We start from the raw sequence: 16,778 nt of genomic DNA, 5'->3' as shown, positions 1-16,778 counted from the left end.
GAAAGAGTGGTCAGACACTGGAACAGACTGCCTAGGGAGGGGGTTGAGTTGCCATCCCTGGATGTGTTCAAGTGTCGCTTAGATGTAGTGTTGGGTGATATGGTTTAGGGGTGAACTTGTAGTGTAGGGTCAATGGTTGGACTCAATGATCCCAAGGGTCTTTTCCAACCTGAATTTTTCTATGATTGTTCTATGATTCTATCAGAAAGTGGATTTCTGGAGTGAAATTTAACTCTTAGAGTGAGATTAATCTCTCTTTCATCTTCCTTGGGGCAATGTGAATTATTAGGACCTGCCCTTTGGGGCTTACGAGGTGCTGTCACAAACATAGTGACAGAAGTTTTCCAGTGACAAAATTGCGTGCCTCGCCCACTGAGGAAGCAAGGCTTTCCCCATGGCCAAGTGCTGATCAGTATGTGGTGTGGCTTCACCCGTGGGATCTCATACAATCCCCACTAAAACCCCCCCATACCTCCCGAGACCCATTGCTCACCTGGATAATTGCGGCAACCTCCAGCCGAGCAACCTCTCACCCAGCGCCCTTCGTTGACCGACACCGTCCAGGTCTGGAGTTTATCAGCTTCCAGAGTATCGGGCGTGAGGTTACAGATCTCGAGTTTTGTGAAGTGCCTCATGAAATCTTCAAATGATATCCTGGAGGAATTGAGGGGAAACTGAACCCAAAGGGATTTTCATGGTAGGCAGTTGTCTGAGAGATCCTGGTGAGGTGGAGGAAGGTGAGCAACGATAATGCTGCTTATTGGGGCAAATTCGCAGTGGGAGTGCCGTGATTTCCTCATGCATTTGGCATGCTGCTTGGTCAATTAACGCAGGTACAGCTCCAAACTGGGGGAAATTGGGCTGAGAGGTTGGTATGTAGGAAGAGGGTGATGGGGAGCTCATGAAAGTGTGGCATAATTAGGAGGACTGATCTGCTTGTGGCTGCTCAATAAACCCTGGTGAGGGAACAAGAGAATCACAGAGCAGGGCTCGCTGGGAGTATAAAGGGGAGCAGGCATTATTGCAATGGTTTTAGCAGATTTAAGTAGTGCAGTGGTGATTTAATTTTTGTTACAGTTGCCTATCTCCCGGAGAAGCACAGGCTGCTGACTGTTCTTACCAGAACTCCCCATCCTCTACGATCTTGTGCTGCAGGCGGATTTTCTCTTCTTCGTTAATGAAGTTCCATTCCTCTGACCTTCAAAGGAGTAAACAAGTTTGATTACGATTTGCAATGCAGTTTTCAATAAAATTTCTGCTCTTTACTATAAGCTTCATAGGGTGGAAAGTCAAGAGTCATCTTGCTACCTCCAGATAATTTTTCCTTTGTGAGCCTTGCAACCATTTGCTGTCAATGTGCCCTCTTCATGTGCCCCCTCCCCCCCAAAATAAAAGCAATTGCCCTACTTCTCTCTGCCTTCCCTTCAGGTTTCTTCTTAGCAGTCTCAAAAATCTGCTGAACTGTGTTCACTTTATTTAGCTTGGAGAAAAAAGTGTTTGCAGACTGTCATTGCTGGAGTAGCTATTGAAATTGCCTTTCAGTAAAAAACTAAGGAGAAGCTTTGCCTGAACTCGCTCATGTACTGACATTTTGCTTCATCCAGTTCTTTCATAACTTGAAAGATTTTTCTACGTTTTGTCACATCTTAATTTGAAAATGGGCATTGTGGAACTTCCTAGACAGTAAAATCGCATTGACTGTGCCGCTGGACTGGGCTATCTCTTCAGTTCCGTTCACTAAGTGCCCTCTTAACATTTTTAGGTACTCTTTTCTTTTTAGAGCTTCAGCTGAGTAATCAGCTATGAGCAGCTTTGAAGTGCCTGTTTCAAAATGAGAGCAAACACAATTCAGGTACCTCATCGTTACATGTGATGCAAATAGAGCTGCAATTTTTTTTTTTATTTTTTTTTTCCAAATCACGTGAAGCTCTGTTGTACTCACTTGTCGCTCCAAGGTCCGTTCCATTCCACCTGCCCCCAGGGGTTTCTCAGCCTTACCAAACGTATTTTCTCCCCTTTAAATGTGGTCTAATAGGAAAAAAAAAAAAAGGCAACAAGAATAGACTGATGGTAGGTTCAAAAAGAGAATGTTGTGCCTGTCAAACTGTGGATGCCAAGCCCCCAGCAATGGTGCCTCGTTGGACTATTGCCCAGTCTTGGGGTGTGCACAGGCAGGCAGTGAGACCAGGAGGTTTCTGGCTGCGGCCGCCTCTACCCAAGCAGTGGAGTATCTGTTTTCCCCAGAAAGCCACAGTTTGGGCAGGCTTCTTTCTTCACAAGGCTTTAATTTATTTAAATATAAACTTTTGGTTTCCTTATCTCGCAACCCGTTTTGCCTCTCATAGCTTTGCGGGCGTGCACGGTGTGTGCCACGTCTCCTGCGAGCTGGAGGAAAGGGACCGTACATACCTCTTCCACCGCCGTGACGGAGTAGGCGTGACCTTTGACGAGCCCACAAGACATCCGCGTTTCGTATTGCATTGGCACTATGGTCTGTTGGACACAAGATAAAGGCTTGTCAGAGTCATGCAAAACTCGACTTTAAGGCAGCTGTTTCCACCCAAGGGCTTCTGGAGGGAGGATGACACCGTTGGGATGATGGGGCTTTTTCTCATGTTCCCTTCTTTGCGATTGCTAAGGTGGCAAAGCTTAGTGCTCACAGAATTAATGTTATTGGTTAGGAAAGAATAAAACGTGACCTAAAAAAGGAAAAAGTTAGTAATACCAGTTGGAAAGGATGTTTTGTGATTTACTTTTCCCCCTCCGTGCAGGTCACTGCTTTTTTGCACTTGGAACACGCTAGTATATAGCATGCTTAATCAAAATAATTAGATTTTCTATTAGTAGGGTTATTCAGCCCTTTCTAGGACGAGTGTTCTTGTATGGCTCAGTAAGGTTATTGCACATTAACTGGGAACATCAAAGCAGATCAACACCTGTAAGAATACTTTCGTCTTTACACGAGGCTGCTATCTGATCACAATGACAGCAAAGTACAGTATTTAATACACTATTCCTTCCAATTACACTATTTAAGAAAAATTAATTTCCTGTGGAAATGTACATTTTATTCCATAAACATTAAAATCCTTGTGATTGAAATTTTTCCCAACTGACATTCAGGAAGGGCATAAGCTTGCTTTAGCAGTGTGTGGCTCGGGTGTAAATACATTTGGTGTCTTGATAATCAACTGTTAGTGTGTCTGATACATTTATTTTTTTAAAAATTTTTTTTTTTATTATTTTCAAAGCGCTGTTTATCTGGGAGATAAAGAGCTGACAGCAAGATGGCAGGTGCACACAGTCCGCTGTACTTGTAGGAGAGACCACTGAGGTCAGCAGGAGGAGAAGGCTCGGCTACGTCCATGTGGACCATGCGTGAAGCCTCCCCTTCTCAGTTGTGTCTGTCACCTCTAGGTCCTGCCAGCAGCTTCTCGACACATCTGAGGGCAGGAAAAAGCCAGGGCTGGAAACAGAGAATTAGTAAGGTCACACAGATACATTCTCAGCTTGCACAAGGAGGATCTCATCCAAATATTTCCTGGCTGTCGCAATTATTTTCCATTATTTCCCGTCTGCTCCTGTTTCTCTTCTTTCTTTCTTTTCTTTTTTCCTTCCTCCTGTTTCTATACTTCTATGCCTACAACTTCATATCTGTTTTCTTTTTTTCTTCATGTCTACTCACACTGCTGCCATGATTACTTACTAGAAGTTTTTTCTTTTTTCAGTTTAAGAATATTAACTTCTGCTCGCGTCCTGTGTCACTTCTCAGAAGTGTTTCTGATGCCTACACCATCTGCCTCTTTCCACCAAGAGTCATGATTTTTATTTTATTTTTTTTCTGGTAGTGTCCTGGAAATATGTAATAACTATCTGCAGAATGGCAGCTGGGGAAGGAACTGTAGAAAGCATTTTGCAACTTTCTTTCAGTAAACAGTCAGTGGGGGGGAAATACCCCCCAAACCATGGGGGATTTGGGCAGACACACTTGCAAAAACCGACCAGTCGTACTGGGCTTTCTCAAAGAATTGCAACATTTCGGTCTTTTTAGGAAGACTAAATATGGATGTCAAAAGAGGAAAAACCCCAGCTATTTCTGCTGCAAATACAGAAGACGGTTTGCACAGCCAAATGTTTAGATATTGCAACAGTGGAAGTGGTTTTTTGTTGGATTTTTTTCCTCTGCAAAGTGTGAGATGTAGTTTCATTGTCACAGAGATGCGGTTGCCTAAAGGGCCAGGTATGACTGCTGCCTGACAGAGGGAAGGAGAAGGCAACGTATCCTTCCACATGTTTGAAAGCTTTTATCAATATGTTCTGTTTCTTAAATGGTTTTAATGTGTCTCCTTTTATTTTGCTGGATACTTAAGTAGACTGGAGTTATTTTCTACCTCATCACACATCTAAAACTCAGAATACTTTTTCTTTGCTAGGCATTTTAAAGGAGGAATTTGATGGCAGTAATCTAAAAGAAGCATCCCGAGAGCAGACCCCCCTCCATGTGTGGGCAGAGCCCAATAGTATTCTATGTCAAAATTAATTCACCAAGTGCTTTTCTGTCTGGAGTAAGAGCTCTGTGCAGAGTTTGCTTTTTCTTTCTTTCACGTCCCCAACACACTTGGGGATTCTAGTATTTTAAGTCTTCTAATGCTTGTGTCAGATGGCATCCATAAGGATAGGTCTTTAGTGTTGGAATGATTCAGTGAAGCCAAATAAGGATTTAAAAGCACAGGTGATATGTTTGTAAATAAAAGCACTGTAAAGGCAACCGCTTCTGGAGACATACGAACCCAGGCTGGCCTCTCATCCGTCCCCTGGTAGTCTGCAGTGGAGTGAGACATCTGTGCATTTTCTAGATTCTTCACCATTCGAGCAATCAGTTCCCCAATGTCGCTCCGAGGAGCTGATCCATAGGAAAAGCCTAGGTGATCCTGGCGCAGAAAGATGAGGCAGGAAGAGAGAAGAGAAATGGTGTAAGAAAGGTGACCAGTAAAAGATAGACTAGATAAATTTTCTCCCTCGTTATCTCCATCCCATCCACAGAGGTTGATGGCACTGGTTGTTCTCCTGCCTTCGCTGCGTCTTCATGTTCCATAATGGTTGCTGAAATTTTGTTTACTTTTAAATTTAGCATGATAAATGAAGACAGTCTGAGGCTATGGTGGCAACTAAAGCATTGATTTCCAAAGTGTTTACAAACTTGGCATCTTTGACATGAAGATTTGTGGCTTAACAGCGCTGCAGTACCCCCATACTAACCTTATTTTACTGGACGAGGGCACTGAGGGTGGTAAGTGTTGGTTTTGCTAATCACACCCCTTCACCTCCACGTTCTGCTTCTGTTCATTTCCCCTTTGATGCTTGCTATTTGCTAGTGGGTGGTGTCTAGTGGAGATCACTCCATCTCCTAGGAATGGCTGCTTGCTATGTGCACTACACCAAGCACTTGCAAAAGGTGGCAAATATTTGATTACAGATGGAGGGATCCCCTCTCCTCTTATCTGCGAAGCTTGTATGGACTCACATCAATGGAGCTGGCCATGAGAGATCCTCTGTCAATGGCATGTTTCATGATTTTATAGATATCTTTAGGGGCATCCTTTATCTCGTAGAACTCTGTGACTCCTCCGGTGAAGTCCTCCATGGCTTCGGTGGTGTTGCCTCCTTTCAAAGCTTCGTATGACCCATGGAGTCTTGGAAAGGGAAAAGAAAGAGATTCTCTTACACAGATAGATGTAGGTATCTTATTTGTGTATAAATATAGATATGTAAAAGTAAATACTAAAAAAAACCAAAAACAAACCAACCACAAAAACATCTGCTTGTGAGCCAATGTTGAGAATTAGATATAGACCTCTGAATGAGTAGCAAAACCCCCTATAAAATACACTTTTAGCCCATCCTCAATTCTGAGGCACAAAAATCTGTGGGAAAAGGCGCTGGTATGTTCAGAGCCTCTCTAGGTGCTCATTCATAAGGGGTTTAACCACTGTCACAGCCGAAGCCTTGGTGCAGAGCTCAGTACTGTCCAGCGAGTAAGTTTACTTTGCGTAGGCCTTTTCCAGGAGGGCACTCCAGAACTCGTTGCGCTGGGAGGACTTGGTAAAGACCAGCTGATTGTTGTATGTGGGTAAGCAGTCATCGATGACAACGTCCACCCAGTCTCCATAGCGCCAGAACTGAATAAAGGCAAACAGGAAAAACAAATAGGTTGACTTGGAAGCAGGGAGGGAAAGAAATGAGAATTTTCTCCTCCTGAGAGAGGAGAAATGTGGAAATTCATGTTGTAATGTGGCAAAAATTGTTCGCCATTAGGAGGGAGGCAGTCGAGTTGAATTCCTTTGGGGAACACACATGGGACAGTGAGAGGTCCCTTAGGAGAGCCAAGAGAAATGTGGAAAGCACTCAGCCTTTTTTGAATAAGGGGTTCTTCAGGAACTTGTTTTTGACAGACCAGCTGTTTGTGGGCCTAAAAATAGATGCTCTTGCCAAGCACCCTCCGGTCTGTGTTGGCTGTAGTGCTACATCTGAGCAGCAAGGCAGGACCAGGCACCTGTTGCTGAACACTACGATCTGCAAATGCTTCCTTGGTGGGTTAATGATCCCTAATTGCCTGTGTGGGCTGGCCCTTCCGTGACCGCCCTGTTGGAAGAGTTCAGGGTGAGGCAATTCAATCCCTCTTCCTTCCCTGCTGTCGCTCTCACTTCCAAAGGGTGGCGAAGCGAGAGGGAAGAGGTGCCAAGAGCTGAGCTCTCGGGTCAGTGCAGGTACATCTGCTTCCCGTTAGATGAAGTGACTCACCTGGAAGTGAAAGATGCCAGCGTAGTTTTGTATAAAGGACTGGTCATGAGGTATGACGCGGCAGAGTAGTTTTTTATTCAGCGTCAGGCAAGCAATGGCAGCCAGGAACCAGCAGTCACCTGTAAACAAGCAGGAGCAGCAGCCAAAATGAAGGGACAGAGCAACTAGGGTCAAAGGGAAAGCCTGAGATGCTGCAAAGTAACACCTTAATTCTCAGCAGAGTGCGCCATCGCCTTTCAGGAGAGGGCCCTTCTCTGTGCCTTCTGCAGTACTTTAGCACTTGATTTGTTTTTTGCTCTGGAAATGCTCATTGGCATCGTTCAGGGCTAAGGATGTGTCTATTAAATAGATAATGTTTCCTGTAACTTAGGAAAAAACCTAAAATCTGATGAGCACTGTTACCTGTGTTGAGATTTCGTTGTCCCATGGGAATGCCCGCCTGACTTTCCGCACTAGTTATCCTACGGAGCTTAGGACAGAGACCAGCTGAGAGATGACTCTTGTGCGGGTGGAGCTTTCCACAGCTGAGGAACAGTCTCTCATTTTTTCCTTTTTTTTCTTTTTTTTGAATCTATGTCTGCACTGTAACAAATGCTGTCCCCCTTAGCACCTTTCAGTTCCAATTTCAGACTCTTGCACAAGCCTTACGCCTCTGTGGGAGCCCTGGGAGAATGATTTCAGCCCATAGTAGTTCTGTGTTCAGCAAAGGATGCTTTAATTAAAACCTCCTACTTGCTACTGTAAGAGAGGTTATAGGGTAGGCTTGCCTGAGCAGTGTGAATTAGTGGGGTGAGAGAATCATACAAGGTAGAGAAAATGAAACCTGATTCCAGGGAGTTATAAAAGAAATTTGTGGAACCGGTGAATGAGAAAACATATAGAAATACATACGTGTATATATTTTGGAAAGCCATCTCTATGCATTTATCATCACATTCTAAGTTACCTGTTTCCCCTTAGGAGGGACATAGGGCCCACTGTAACCAGGAGTTTTCTAAACTGCTCGATGTTATGCAGAAGTCAAAAAGGTAAAAATGCTATGAGTAGTTGGGGAAGGGATGGAACACAAAAGAGAGAACATCATATGTATGTAAATTCATTTGCATCCACACCTGGGGAACTGTGAAGTTCTAGCCATCTTAAAAATAAAGGAGGTTTTAAATAAATTAATGAAAAGTACTGGGAAGGTGATGAGGACAGTCACAAACACAGAACAACACTTAAATGAAAAGACAAACACACAATGGGATATATTAACTTATGAAAAATATTACAGGAGAAGTTATAAAACCCTGGAAGACAGGCGAGTGCTGAGCGGACAACGCTTGCAGAGGCATCACTTGTACTTAAGTAGTGGCTCTGCATATCAAAGTATCTTTGAGCATCTGAACTTATGGTCTTCTACACACAGGTTGTCCTTGAGTACAAGGCACGCTTAGCTGGAGGCTCCTGTATGGAAATAACAGGACTAAGTATGCAAAAAAATACAACAGTAGCTCATCAGATTTTTATCTCAGTCCTTTCCTTTATCTCTTCTTCTTGTCTTAACTAATTTTGTCCCTCCTCAAAGCCTGAAAGCAAGGCCAAATGTATTTTTTTGTAACATGCCGATGCTAGTAGTGCATGAAGAGCAAAACACTCTGTAAAGCATTTTTGCTTGAAGTTCTTCCCTAGATTGCTGCTATGCAGATATCAATAATCTGCTATAGAGAGAAGGTAGGTATGTAGCGGTAGGCTGAGACAGAGGATTTCAAATATCACCTTGCAAGCAAAAGAAAATTGAGAGCTAAACTATGACACAGACTTTAAAAAGTGCAGAATTGAAGTAAGAATGTCATACCTAATTCTCCTTGGCAGATATCTGTTCTGTTGGCTCCACCTATGATGAACCGTGGATTTTCACAGATTTCCTGCCAAATATAAAAAGATGGATGAGCAGGAAAACATGCATTATGATGCCTGTTTGCAACAGAAATAAAGGCTGGTTTAAGACTATGTTTCCCTGTGGGATACTTTACAGATATTAAAGTCTTTTGTAGAGTTTTCAGCTGCAGAGTTTCACTACAAAAATATTTTAGAATCTGAGTGTTCCAGCCTTCAGCCAGAGTTTTCTCCATGTATCCACAGGGTCTCATAGCTAGCCTCGGGGGCTCCCTCTCTATGGAGCGCAAACATATTAAAATGAGAAGAATCCAAAAAAATATTTTTCTATGCAATATGGAGAAACAACAACAACATTGGAGGAGACAGGAAAGCATCGGGGGACCAGATTAAATTATTTTAAAATGACTGCAGGTTTAAGGTGTTCAGTTTGCAGTAACCAATATGCCAGGGTATTAGCAGGTTTGAAGAAGGCATTTCATCAGGAATAAACCCCATTGGTGTTCCTCCTTAAACTTTGCTCAGGATCAGATGTTTAGTTCTCAGGAATAATGTGTTGCTGTTTAAGAAATTTTACTCTTTTCTTTGTGTTGCAGTATTTAATTGCCAGTGCTGTGTACAGAAATGTATACAGGTATCATCTGTCTCTGAGGACAGAAAGGTTGGCTTTTGTCCTGCACTTAGGACAATGTACTGGGTTTGTTGATACTTACAATAATTCAGAATGGGCACAACTTTCTGTACAGGCATAAATAAGTAAGGAATTGCTATAGGGAAGGAAGGACTATGTAGAAACTCCCAGCAAATGAGGTGGGACTATTGCAGGATTACAAAGAACCTTCTCTATAGGGGACCAAGAACCACAAGGTATAGGAAAGCCAAGGGAAAGAAGTAGGTACAACCTGTCCTACAGAGGAAAAAGATGTCCCTGCTTTATCCCATCTCTCTTCCTCAAATACTTGGTGTGAGGAAGAAAAAGACGACACTTAACTTTTGGACTCATCTCTTGTGAAAGAAAGGTTTTGCAACCTGAGGACCACTTCCCTGAGCAGCTGCAAATGGTGAAGAAGACAACAAACAATCCAAGAACCCAACCTGCTGGAGGGTGGCAGGGCTTGAGTGGGAAGGAGAGAGAAGAAGCAACTGACAATTGCTTGTGCTGCAGTACAGGCAGCTGACACTACTTCTGCTGTCTGAAGCTTTTTTCCCATGTCATCAGGGTAGGCCTGGATTTTCCCAGACTCATGTTTCAGGTCTGGTAGTTACACTTGGCTTGGGCCCACTATTTTTCCCCTTTACAGTAATCAGCAGAGTTGCTTTGATGTAAATAATTGGATTAGTCATTTAGTCAGAAAGAGATCAGCATCCAGTTTCCCCCAGCAGCCACCTTATTCTCCTCAAGGGAAGGAATGGAGGGATTGTCCTGTTATTTTGGGCCTTGGTCAGCTGTCCTGGGGTCAAGGCAGCTGTCTGAGATGCCTTCATGCTTTTCTCCACTCGCTTTGTTGAAAGTATTCTTCCTTGTGTTGCTGTGGTGCTCTCCTGAAAACTAGCTGTGAGATGCCAGGGCTTTGGGTTGCGGTTTTTTCAATCTCTATTACAGAATCACAGAATTGTTGAGGCTAGAAAAGACCTCTGAGATCATCAAGTCCAGCCTATGTCCCAACACCATCACATCAGCCAGACCACGGCACTAAGTGCCACATCCAGCCTCTCCTTAAACCCCTCCAGGGACGATGACTCCACCACTTCCCTGGGCAGAGCATCCCAGTGCCTGAGCACCCTCTCCGTGAGGAAGCATTTCCCGAGATCCAACCTAAGCCTTCCCTGACGCAGTTTCAGTTTTCTCACTGTCCCCGTGCCAAGGCTCGCAGCTGCCCTGAGTGGCAGCCGTCCTCCCGTCTGCGAGGCACAGCGGCAGTCCCCGTGCCCTCACTGCTTTCGCGGCAGCAGAGGACAGTTGTTTTGGGAGGTGGTGGAGGAGGACCCTGACCTCTGGGTAGTGCCAGCTGCAAAGAGCAGGAGAGCAAGGGGGACACTGGAGCCTGGGATGCTGGACAAAACTCAGCACCACGAGAATGACTTGTGGGAACCCCGAGGAAAAGGTCCAGTCACGGCACGGCCGCTGCCAGGAGAAGCAAGTAGAGCCTAGGTCCCGGCAGAGCGTCATCCATGTGTCTGACTTACTGAGGGATCCTCATAAATCCCAGGTGGAAAAGCAGACCCAGAGCCTTTCCGTGCATCAGCACAGCCCGCTGAGAGCTACCACAAAGAAGTACTGTTCAGCTGAGGAATGGCACCGTCATCAGCGCCTGGTGTTCGCACTGGCAACCGGCAAACACATGCCCTTTAGATTAACTTTCTGATTCCTCGAATAATACTTGGAGCTTCTGGAAAAAGTTGTGCTCGACAATCCCATGTGGATTCACGTCATTGCAAATAATGCTCATTTAAGGCTAATGTTAATCTTTCACGTATGTTGTATTCTCATACGTTTAGTCTCGTGTGGCAGTGGGCGGGAGCTTGTGTTGATTAGGTGACATGACTAAGGTGACTCAGGAAGCCAGGGGCAGTCAGAAACAGGTTGCCTATTTTCCAGCTCTCTGCTTTAAACAAAACATTAGAGCAACCGATCACGTATTTACTTGCTGTTTCTGGGAGTATGTGGCACGTACAATACACTGTAGAAATCAGGGAAAAGATCTAAAGTGAAGCCAGTATTAGGATACTGACTTCTGAACGCTCTGATATTCTGCTTTCTTTTAGAATACGTTATGAAGTCTGATTCAATTAAAGTTTGACTTGAATTTCAAGGTATTCAAAATTGCCACTTTGTAAAACTAGAGTTTATAAGCTTAGTTATTCTCCTTACCGAAAAATATGCCATTGCATTTTAGCAATGGAAGTTCTCCATATCTTTACAGACTGTTATAAAACATGGCCGGTGCAGCTGAATCTTTACATTGGGTGCTTCAATTATCGCTTTAATCTCTTGGCAAAATACTCTTTAGCCCAGTTTTACTACTGCATATTCATTTGACTTCATGATGTTCTGTTAACGCATCTATTGTAGCTATTTGTGTGTGTAACATTATCAGACGAGTCCCCCTACTGATGCTACATAACCTTCAGTTTTGAAGTCCTGGGTCAATCTGAGATCAGTGCCAGCAGATACATCCCTTTCGCGTTAGCACCTGAGGGAATTCTCATTTTGCAGTCGTGGTGTGGACGACAAGGCAGGAGGCATATTATAAAAGGAGAAAGTGTTATATGTGAGACCTGTTGGGTCAGTGACCTGAATTAAAGAGGTTGTTTTAAACCAAACAAGTTTGCAACAGAAGGCACAGGCACCTGTCGGGGTCAGATGACTGGATCCATGACCCCAAGCCATGCCAGTGCTTGGCAGATGCAGACTGTGGCTCTCTACCTGCAGCTGGCGTCACAGATACATGAGGTGATGGGATGCTTGTGTCAAAAGAACCCAGGCAGCTTTGGGTTTGATGTTTAGCTTGTATTTTGAGTCTTAAGGCCGTCCCCAGCTTGTCGCTGCTACATGAGTAATAAGCATAAAGCTTCCAAACTTGTTTGTGAACGACTGGCTTAAAAATTGTCTTAGGGCTAGAAACCCTGAAGTCTGAACTTTTCCACAAACAAAGGCATGGTCTGTGCTGTGCTCAGTTATGTTACAGAAGTCTGAGGTTACATTGTACTTTTTTTTCTTTCTTAATGTTTTTGTGCCTTCTCATATGCACCCTTGCAGCCTGCCCGCCCCACGCTGCTAGCACTCGCCCACGGCACTGCTGCATCGCTTTGCTCTCTGTCATACCAGGGGAAATCCTATCCTTTTGAGATGATTGACTTGTGGCTGTATTTAACTCATTCACACCCATTTCCAGGGGCTGATGCCGTCACGGTGGTGATGAAGGAATGACCGAGCATGGGGCATGGCAGATGGGAGACTCATGTTGCTCTCTCCACATTGCTCACATGGTTGTGAGAGCAGCACGTGGCCTTCCTCTGCATCCCTAACAGCAAGAGCTCCTGGAACTTGGCTATTTAGTTACGTTCCTATGGTTGGTTTTATTTGACATCACTGACTTTGCCACCGAAGCCCAGGGGTGTTGGGGAAATATGGCAAATCTAGAAGAGGCGATCAAAAACCACCCAAGAGAAGGAGCTGGGGAAGGTCCTCAGAACCACGTTCTTGCTGGATGTGGAGAGGGGGTGGCAGGGGCTGAAGCCACGTCCTGGGGGCCACCTCACTGGAGGGGAGCAGCTGCCCAGCAGGAGCGATGGGGAAAGAACAAATCTTCCTGCAGTAGGGATGGGGAATCAATCGGGAATCGAGGAATTAGTCCTCTGCCTGTGAGAGAGACTCAGGGTGGGAAAGAGCAGGAAGGCTGGCTGGGGGATGGCCACAAGACAGGAAAAAGAAATGGGATTAGTAGGCAGGAGTGGGTCCTCATAGCGATTACAACACCCACATGCATGGTAAAAGGATAACGTTGCTAAACAACCTTTGCAAGTCAGCTAAGCAACATTGGGAACAAACAACTGAATAAAAGCATGTTTCAGACCATAACCTGTCCTTTTGTTTTCATAGATTAGGAAATCAGGGGAATACTAAAGTAAAGTTGTAAGTGAAATAAAGTAGTGTTTTAGAACTAAGCCTCAGCAAACCCAATAACTTAATTTTAGACAAGAAAATACCTATCAAATATCATGCAAGAAGAAATTAATCTGTACTTCTGCATATTTAATTCCATCTCCTTTGTGTTTTATTTTGGTTTATTGTATTTTAGTCAATCTACACACTCTCTGAACTTCCACAGCCCTTGCTACTTATCTTACAGGAGAGTTCTAAGGAAATGTATGTTCAGCTCATTCCTCCCACCTCCCCTACCACACAATTTCTGAAAAAACTGCAAGCTCAGAGTGAATACTTCCATCTACAGAAAAAAGTAAAAAAAGTACAGTAAAAAGTACTCAGCAAATATGTTACTTACACGTGGTCTCTTCCATTCAAACTTGATGGGGATTTTCTGGCTGTAGAAGAGGGAGGACTCGTTCGGTGGGAAATCAGGATCTTCATAGAGAATATTTTTCTCCAGGCACTTCTTGTGAAGCTCTTCATAGGTCTTCTCCTTTACTTTGATAATGGGCTGGTTGCGACTTATAATGGCAGAATAAATTCCCCCTGTGCCCCCACCCGTACCTTCGGTTGTCGTGCTAATAGTGGGGCTGGGAACTGACCCAGCAGCTGTCTGCTGAGCCACTGCTGCATTTATGGCGGTCGGCATGGGAATCAGGCTCAAAAGAAATGCTGAAAGGAAGCAAGATCTTGCAAACTGGAAGGAAATTCGAGAAAAGAGGAAGCTGCTGGGTTAACCGCGTTTTCTTATCCGTTGAAAGTCTCCTAGTCAAATTTGCGAGCAACAAAATTCCATGTGGTTGAGCGTGTTGTGCATCCTCCCAAAGGGCAGTATTTGGTCATAAGAAATTGGAATTTAGTCCTCGATGTGGAACAAGATGATCTGTTGGCTAACTCCCGTGCCCGAGTCGTAGAATCTACGACGTGTGTGTATGTGTGTGTGCCTGCCCTGTGCGCCCAGAAGGGACAAGCTTTAACCCCTGACATCTAAAAATAACTACAGGCAAAGAGTGAGAGAGAGGGAAAGTGAGATGGCGTCAATCTTCTGCGCAGCTCGTGCTGAGGCCAGGCGTGTTCCTGGGACAGGCTCCGGGTGTGGGCTGGCTCCTGGTTGAGAGCAGCTCATCTTTTCCTTAAGTAGAGAGAAGAGTGAAATTGGAAGCTAATTTTTTAATGTACTGCCAGCCAAGAAACTAGTCCTGACACTCCTAAAAGAACTGTTGTAGTTATTGTTTCTACCCTTTGCTGCAGAAAACCTATATAGAAAGGTTTTTACTAGTGGAGAGGATTATCTGAAAACACGCTCCTAGTGGTCAAAAAGATAATTTTTTGATCCTACTGAGGTCAGGTCAATACTTCCCAGGTGGGTTTGGCTCCTCTAAAGACCAGCTCACCAGCACTACGATCCATAGCTGCCTCCCATGTAAAAGACATGTTTTTATATAGGGGCAGAAGAGTTTTTAAGGGGCCAAGTGCAGCAACTGGGCCATTTGGTGTGTTAGGATATACCGATCTTCGAGGAGATGCCTCAGTTTAAACATTTATTTTGTCACACAACAGTGGGACAAGGGACAAATTCACAGTGTCTGCAAAAGAAAGTCTAAACACGTTTATAAGCCAGTCCTTTAAAAGGTGACATTGTCTACATGCCGAGAAAAGGCCCCTAACACCTCGATTTTTCTTTTAATTGGGAAGTCTTAAATCACGAGACGACATCCATGTTATTTTTGCCTAATGACACCAGTCTCTGGAGGCCGGCTCATGTACACATTGCTGACCTTCTGCCCTAGTATTCTGGTGTTTTCCAAAGCAGCTCATTAAAAAAACTCCACTAGGGGAACATTTAAAGAAGATAATATAGGAGTACTAATCCTCAGTCTTCTAATGGTGGCCTAAATCCTTTTTCTTTTTATCATGAACACAAGCCTTCTTACACCAACGGGGCAGTCAGAAAGGACAGAGTCAAGCGTTCTGGCTACAGGAACGCAATTGCTTCGGCGTGTATTTTCCAGATGCAGAATTGCTGACTTCCTCGTTACATTTAGATGCAAGGACTGCAGGTCTCGTATTTGACATTACGTTGCAGGACAGCTTGGCAGAGCCACGTGTTGCTTTCCAGGATATTTCAAAAGCGGTGCAAGCAGGGAGATGCGAGGGCGTTGCGCGGCTGCAGCAATTACATCTTGCACGCAGAGGTCTCTGTCGGGAAGAATGTCAGTTGCACAGGTGTGATATTTGACTCCTTATGGGCTGCTGGAGAGGATCAAGTGAAGGATTAGCAGTGGTTTTATACTTTTTATTTCTTGAGAAGGTCAGCAAGTGTCAGGGTATGACCTATTGCTACAGCTAATAGCTCAGCCAGTGCTTACTGCTTACAGAGGGACTGGCAGGTGGGCCTGCGCTTCTCACTTATAACCCAACACTGCTCTTGACAGATGTTCAGGAGTATTTTGTGCTTATACCTGTTCACAAAAAATCCAGCTTCTTTTCTTATTTTTTACTGGACAGATGGGTTTGCTATGTAGGTTTTTTTTCTGTAACAGGAGTTACTAGGAAGAGACAAATGGTGTCTTTAAGGAAACGCAATTCATTGTAGCGAAGAATGAGTGTGCTGCCTGCTACAAGCAGCAAATTCCATTTGTTCATCAGGAATTAAATCGCCTTTTGTGATGGAATTTCTTGCAAGCAGAAACTCCACAACAGCTGACCTGTTCAGATAGAGCAAAAGAGAACTACATGGATGATAAATTTTCCACTTAACTTTTATGAAGTTTTCTCCTCAGTTGTTTTCACTAAGTGAATTCAATTACGTTTTTTGTAAAGACACGCTATAAAGTTATTTCTTCATTTATGGTATAAATATGCAGAAAAGTACGTGAGTTGCTACAAACATCAATGTAAATTATATTATTTGAAATTTATTTCCTTGTATCTAGCGACACAACTGCTAAGATTTTCAGCAACTAGTTCCTACTGAAATCCATGCAAGTTAGGCTTAACTGAAAAATTTGACTTGTGAGAATTTACTGTAGTGCAAATATCATACTGAGAGCCAGAGTACAAAAGCTAGTCATTCACTTTAACTAGATACCCTGGAAGAATACTTAGTTGTGATTCTCAAGAGAAGGTTGGAAGGAGTAAGGCATGTAACTTGTTTCATTGTTATGTTATTTATTTTCCAACTTTAGAAACACCAGTTAAAACATTTCATTAAAAAGCTCCAGACAATAATTATATCCTATCAGAAGCACTGCTGTGTTCAACAATGAGAAGCAACGGTCACTTAAAACTTAGAAGCTGATAGAAAAATAGTGTCTATCTCAGAAATAGGGTCTGTCTCTCTTCTCACAGATGTAAAAGATGTATTTTGTACCGTTCCACCTGGATTAACTTATCTGTGTTAAGCCACGGCGGTACTTAGGCTGCTGATTCTGGGAGCAGAGGC

General features: G+C 43.9%; 1 protein-coding gene across 4 annotated transcripts in view; it reads right to left on the bottom strand.

Annotated features, from left to right (window-relative positions):
• Positions 1-14,170, bottom strand: part of CAPN3 (calpain 3, (p94)) — a 25,925-nt gene extending 11,755 nt beyond the window's left edge. For 2 of the 4 annotated variants that reach the window (XM_009868196.1, XM_009868198.1), the window contains exons 1-10: positions 13,689-13,982; positions 8,642-8,711; positions 6,802-6,920; positions 6,046-6,179; positions 5,525-5,693; positions 4,791-4,931; positions 2,410-2,493; positions 1,943-2,028; positions 1,121-1,198; positions 494-654 (exon numbers count right to left, since the gene is read on the bottom strand). In XM_009868196.1, coding sequence (XP_009866498.1) covers positions 494-654; positions 1,121-1,198; positions 1,943-2,028; positions 2,410-2,493; positions 4,791-4,931; positions 5,525-5,693; positions 6,046-6,179; positions 6,802-6,920; positions 8,642-8,711; positions 13,689-13,982 — 1,336 coding nt within the window. Of the gene's footprint in view, positions 1-493; positions 655-1,120; positions 1,199-1,942; positions 2,029-2,409; positions 2,494-4,790; positions 4,932-5,524; positions 5,694-6,045; positions 6,180-6,801; positions 6,921-8,641; positions 8,712-13,688 lie in introns of all 4 variants that reach the window. The other 2 variants (XM_009868197.1, XM_009868201.1) reach the window with 2 other exon arrangements.
• Between the last annotated feature and the right edge of the window lie 2,608 nt (positions 14,171-16,778).

The sequence above is a fragment of the Apaloderma vittatum genome, unplaced genomic scaffold (genome assembly GCF_000703405.1).
Source record: "Apaloderma vittatum isolate BGI_N311 unplaced genomic scaffold, ASM70340v1 scaffold1584, whole genome shotgun sequence".
Lineage (NCBI taxonomy): Eukaryota > Metazoa > Chordata > Aves > Trogoniformes > Trogonidae > Apaloderma > Apaloderma vittatum.
This window is presented reverse-complemented; position numbering and strand designations above follow the sequence as displayed.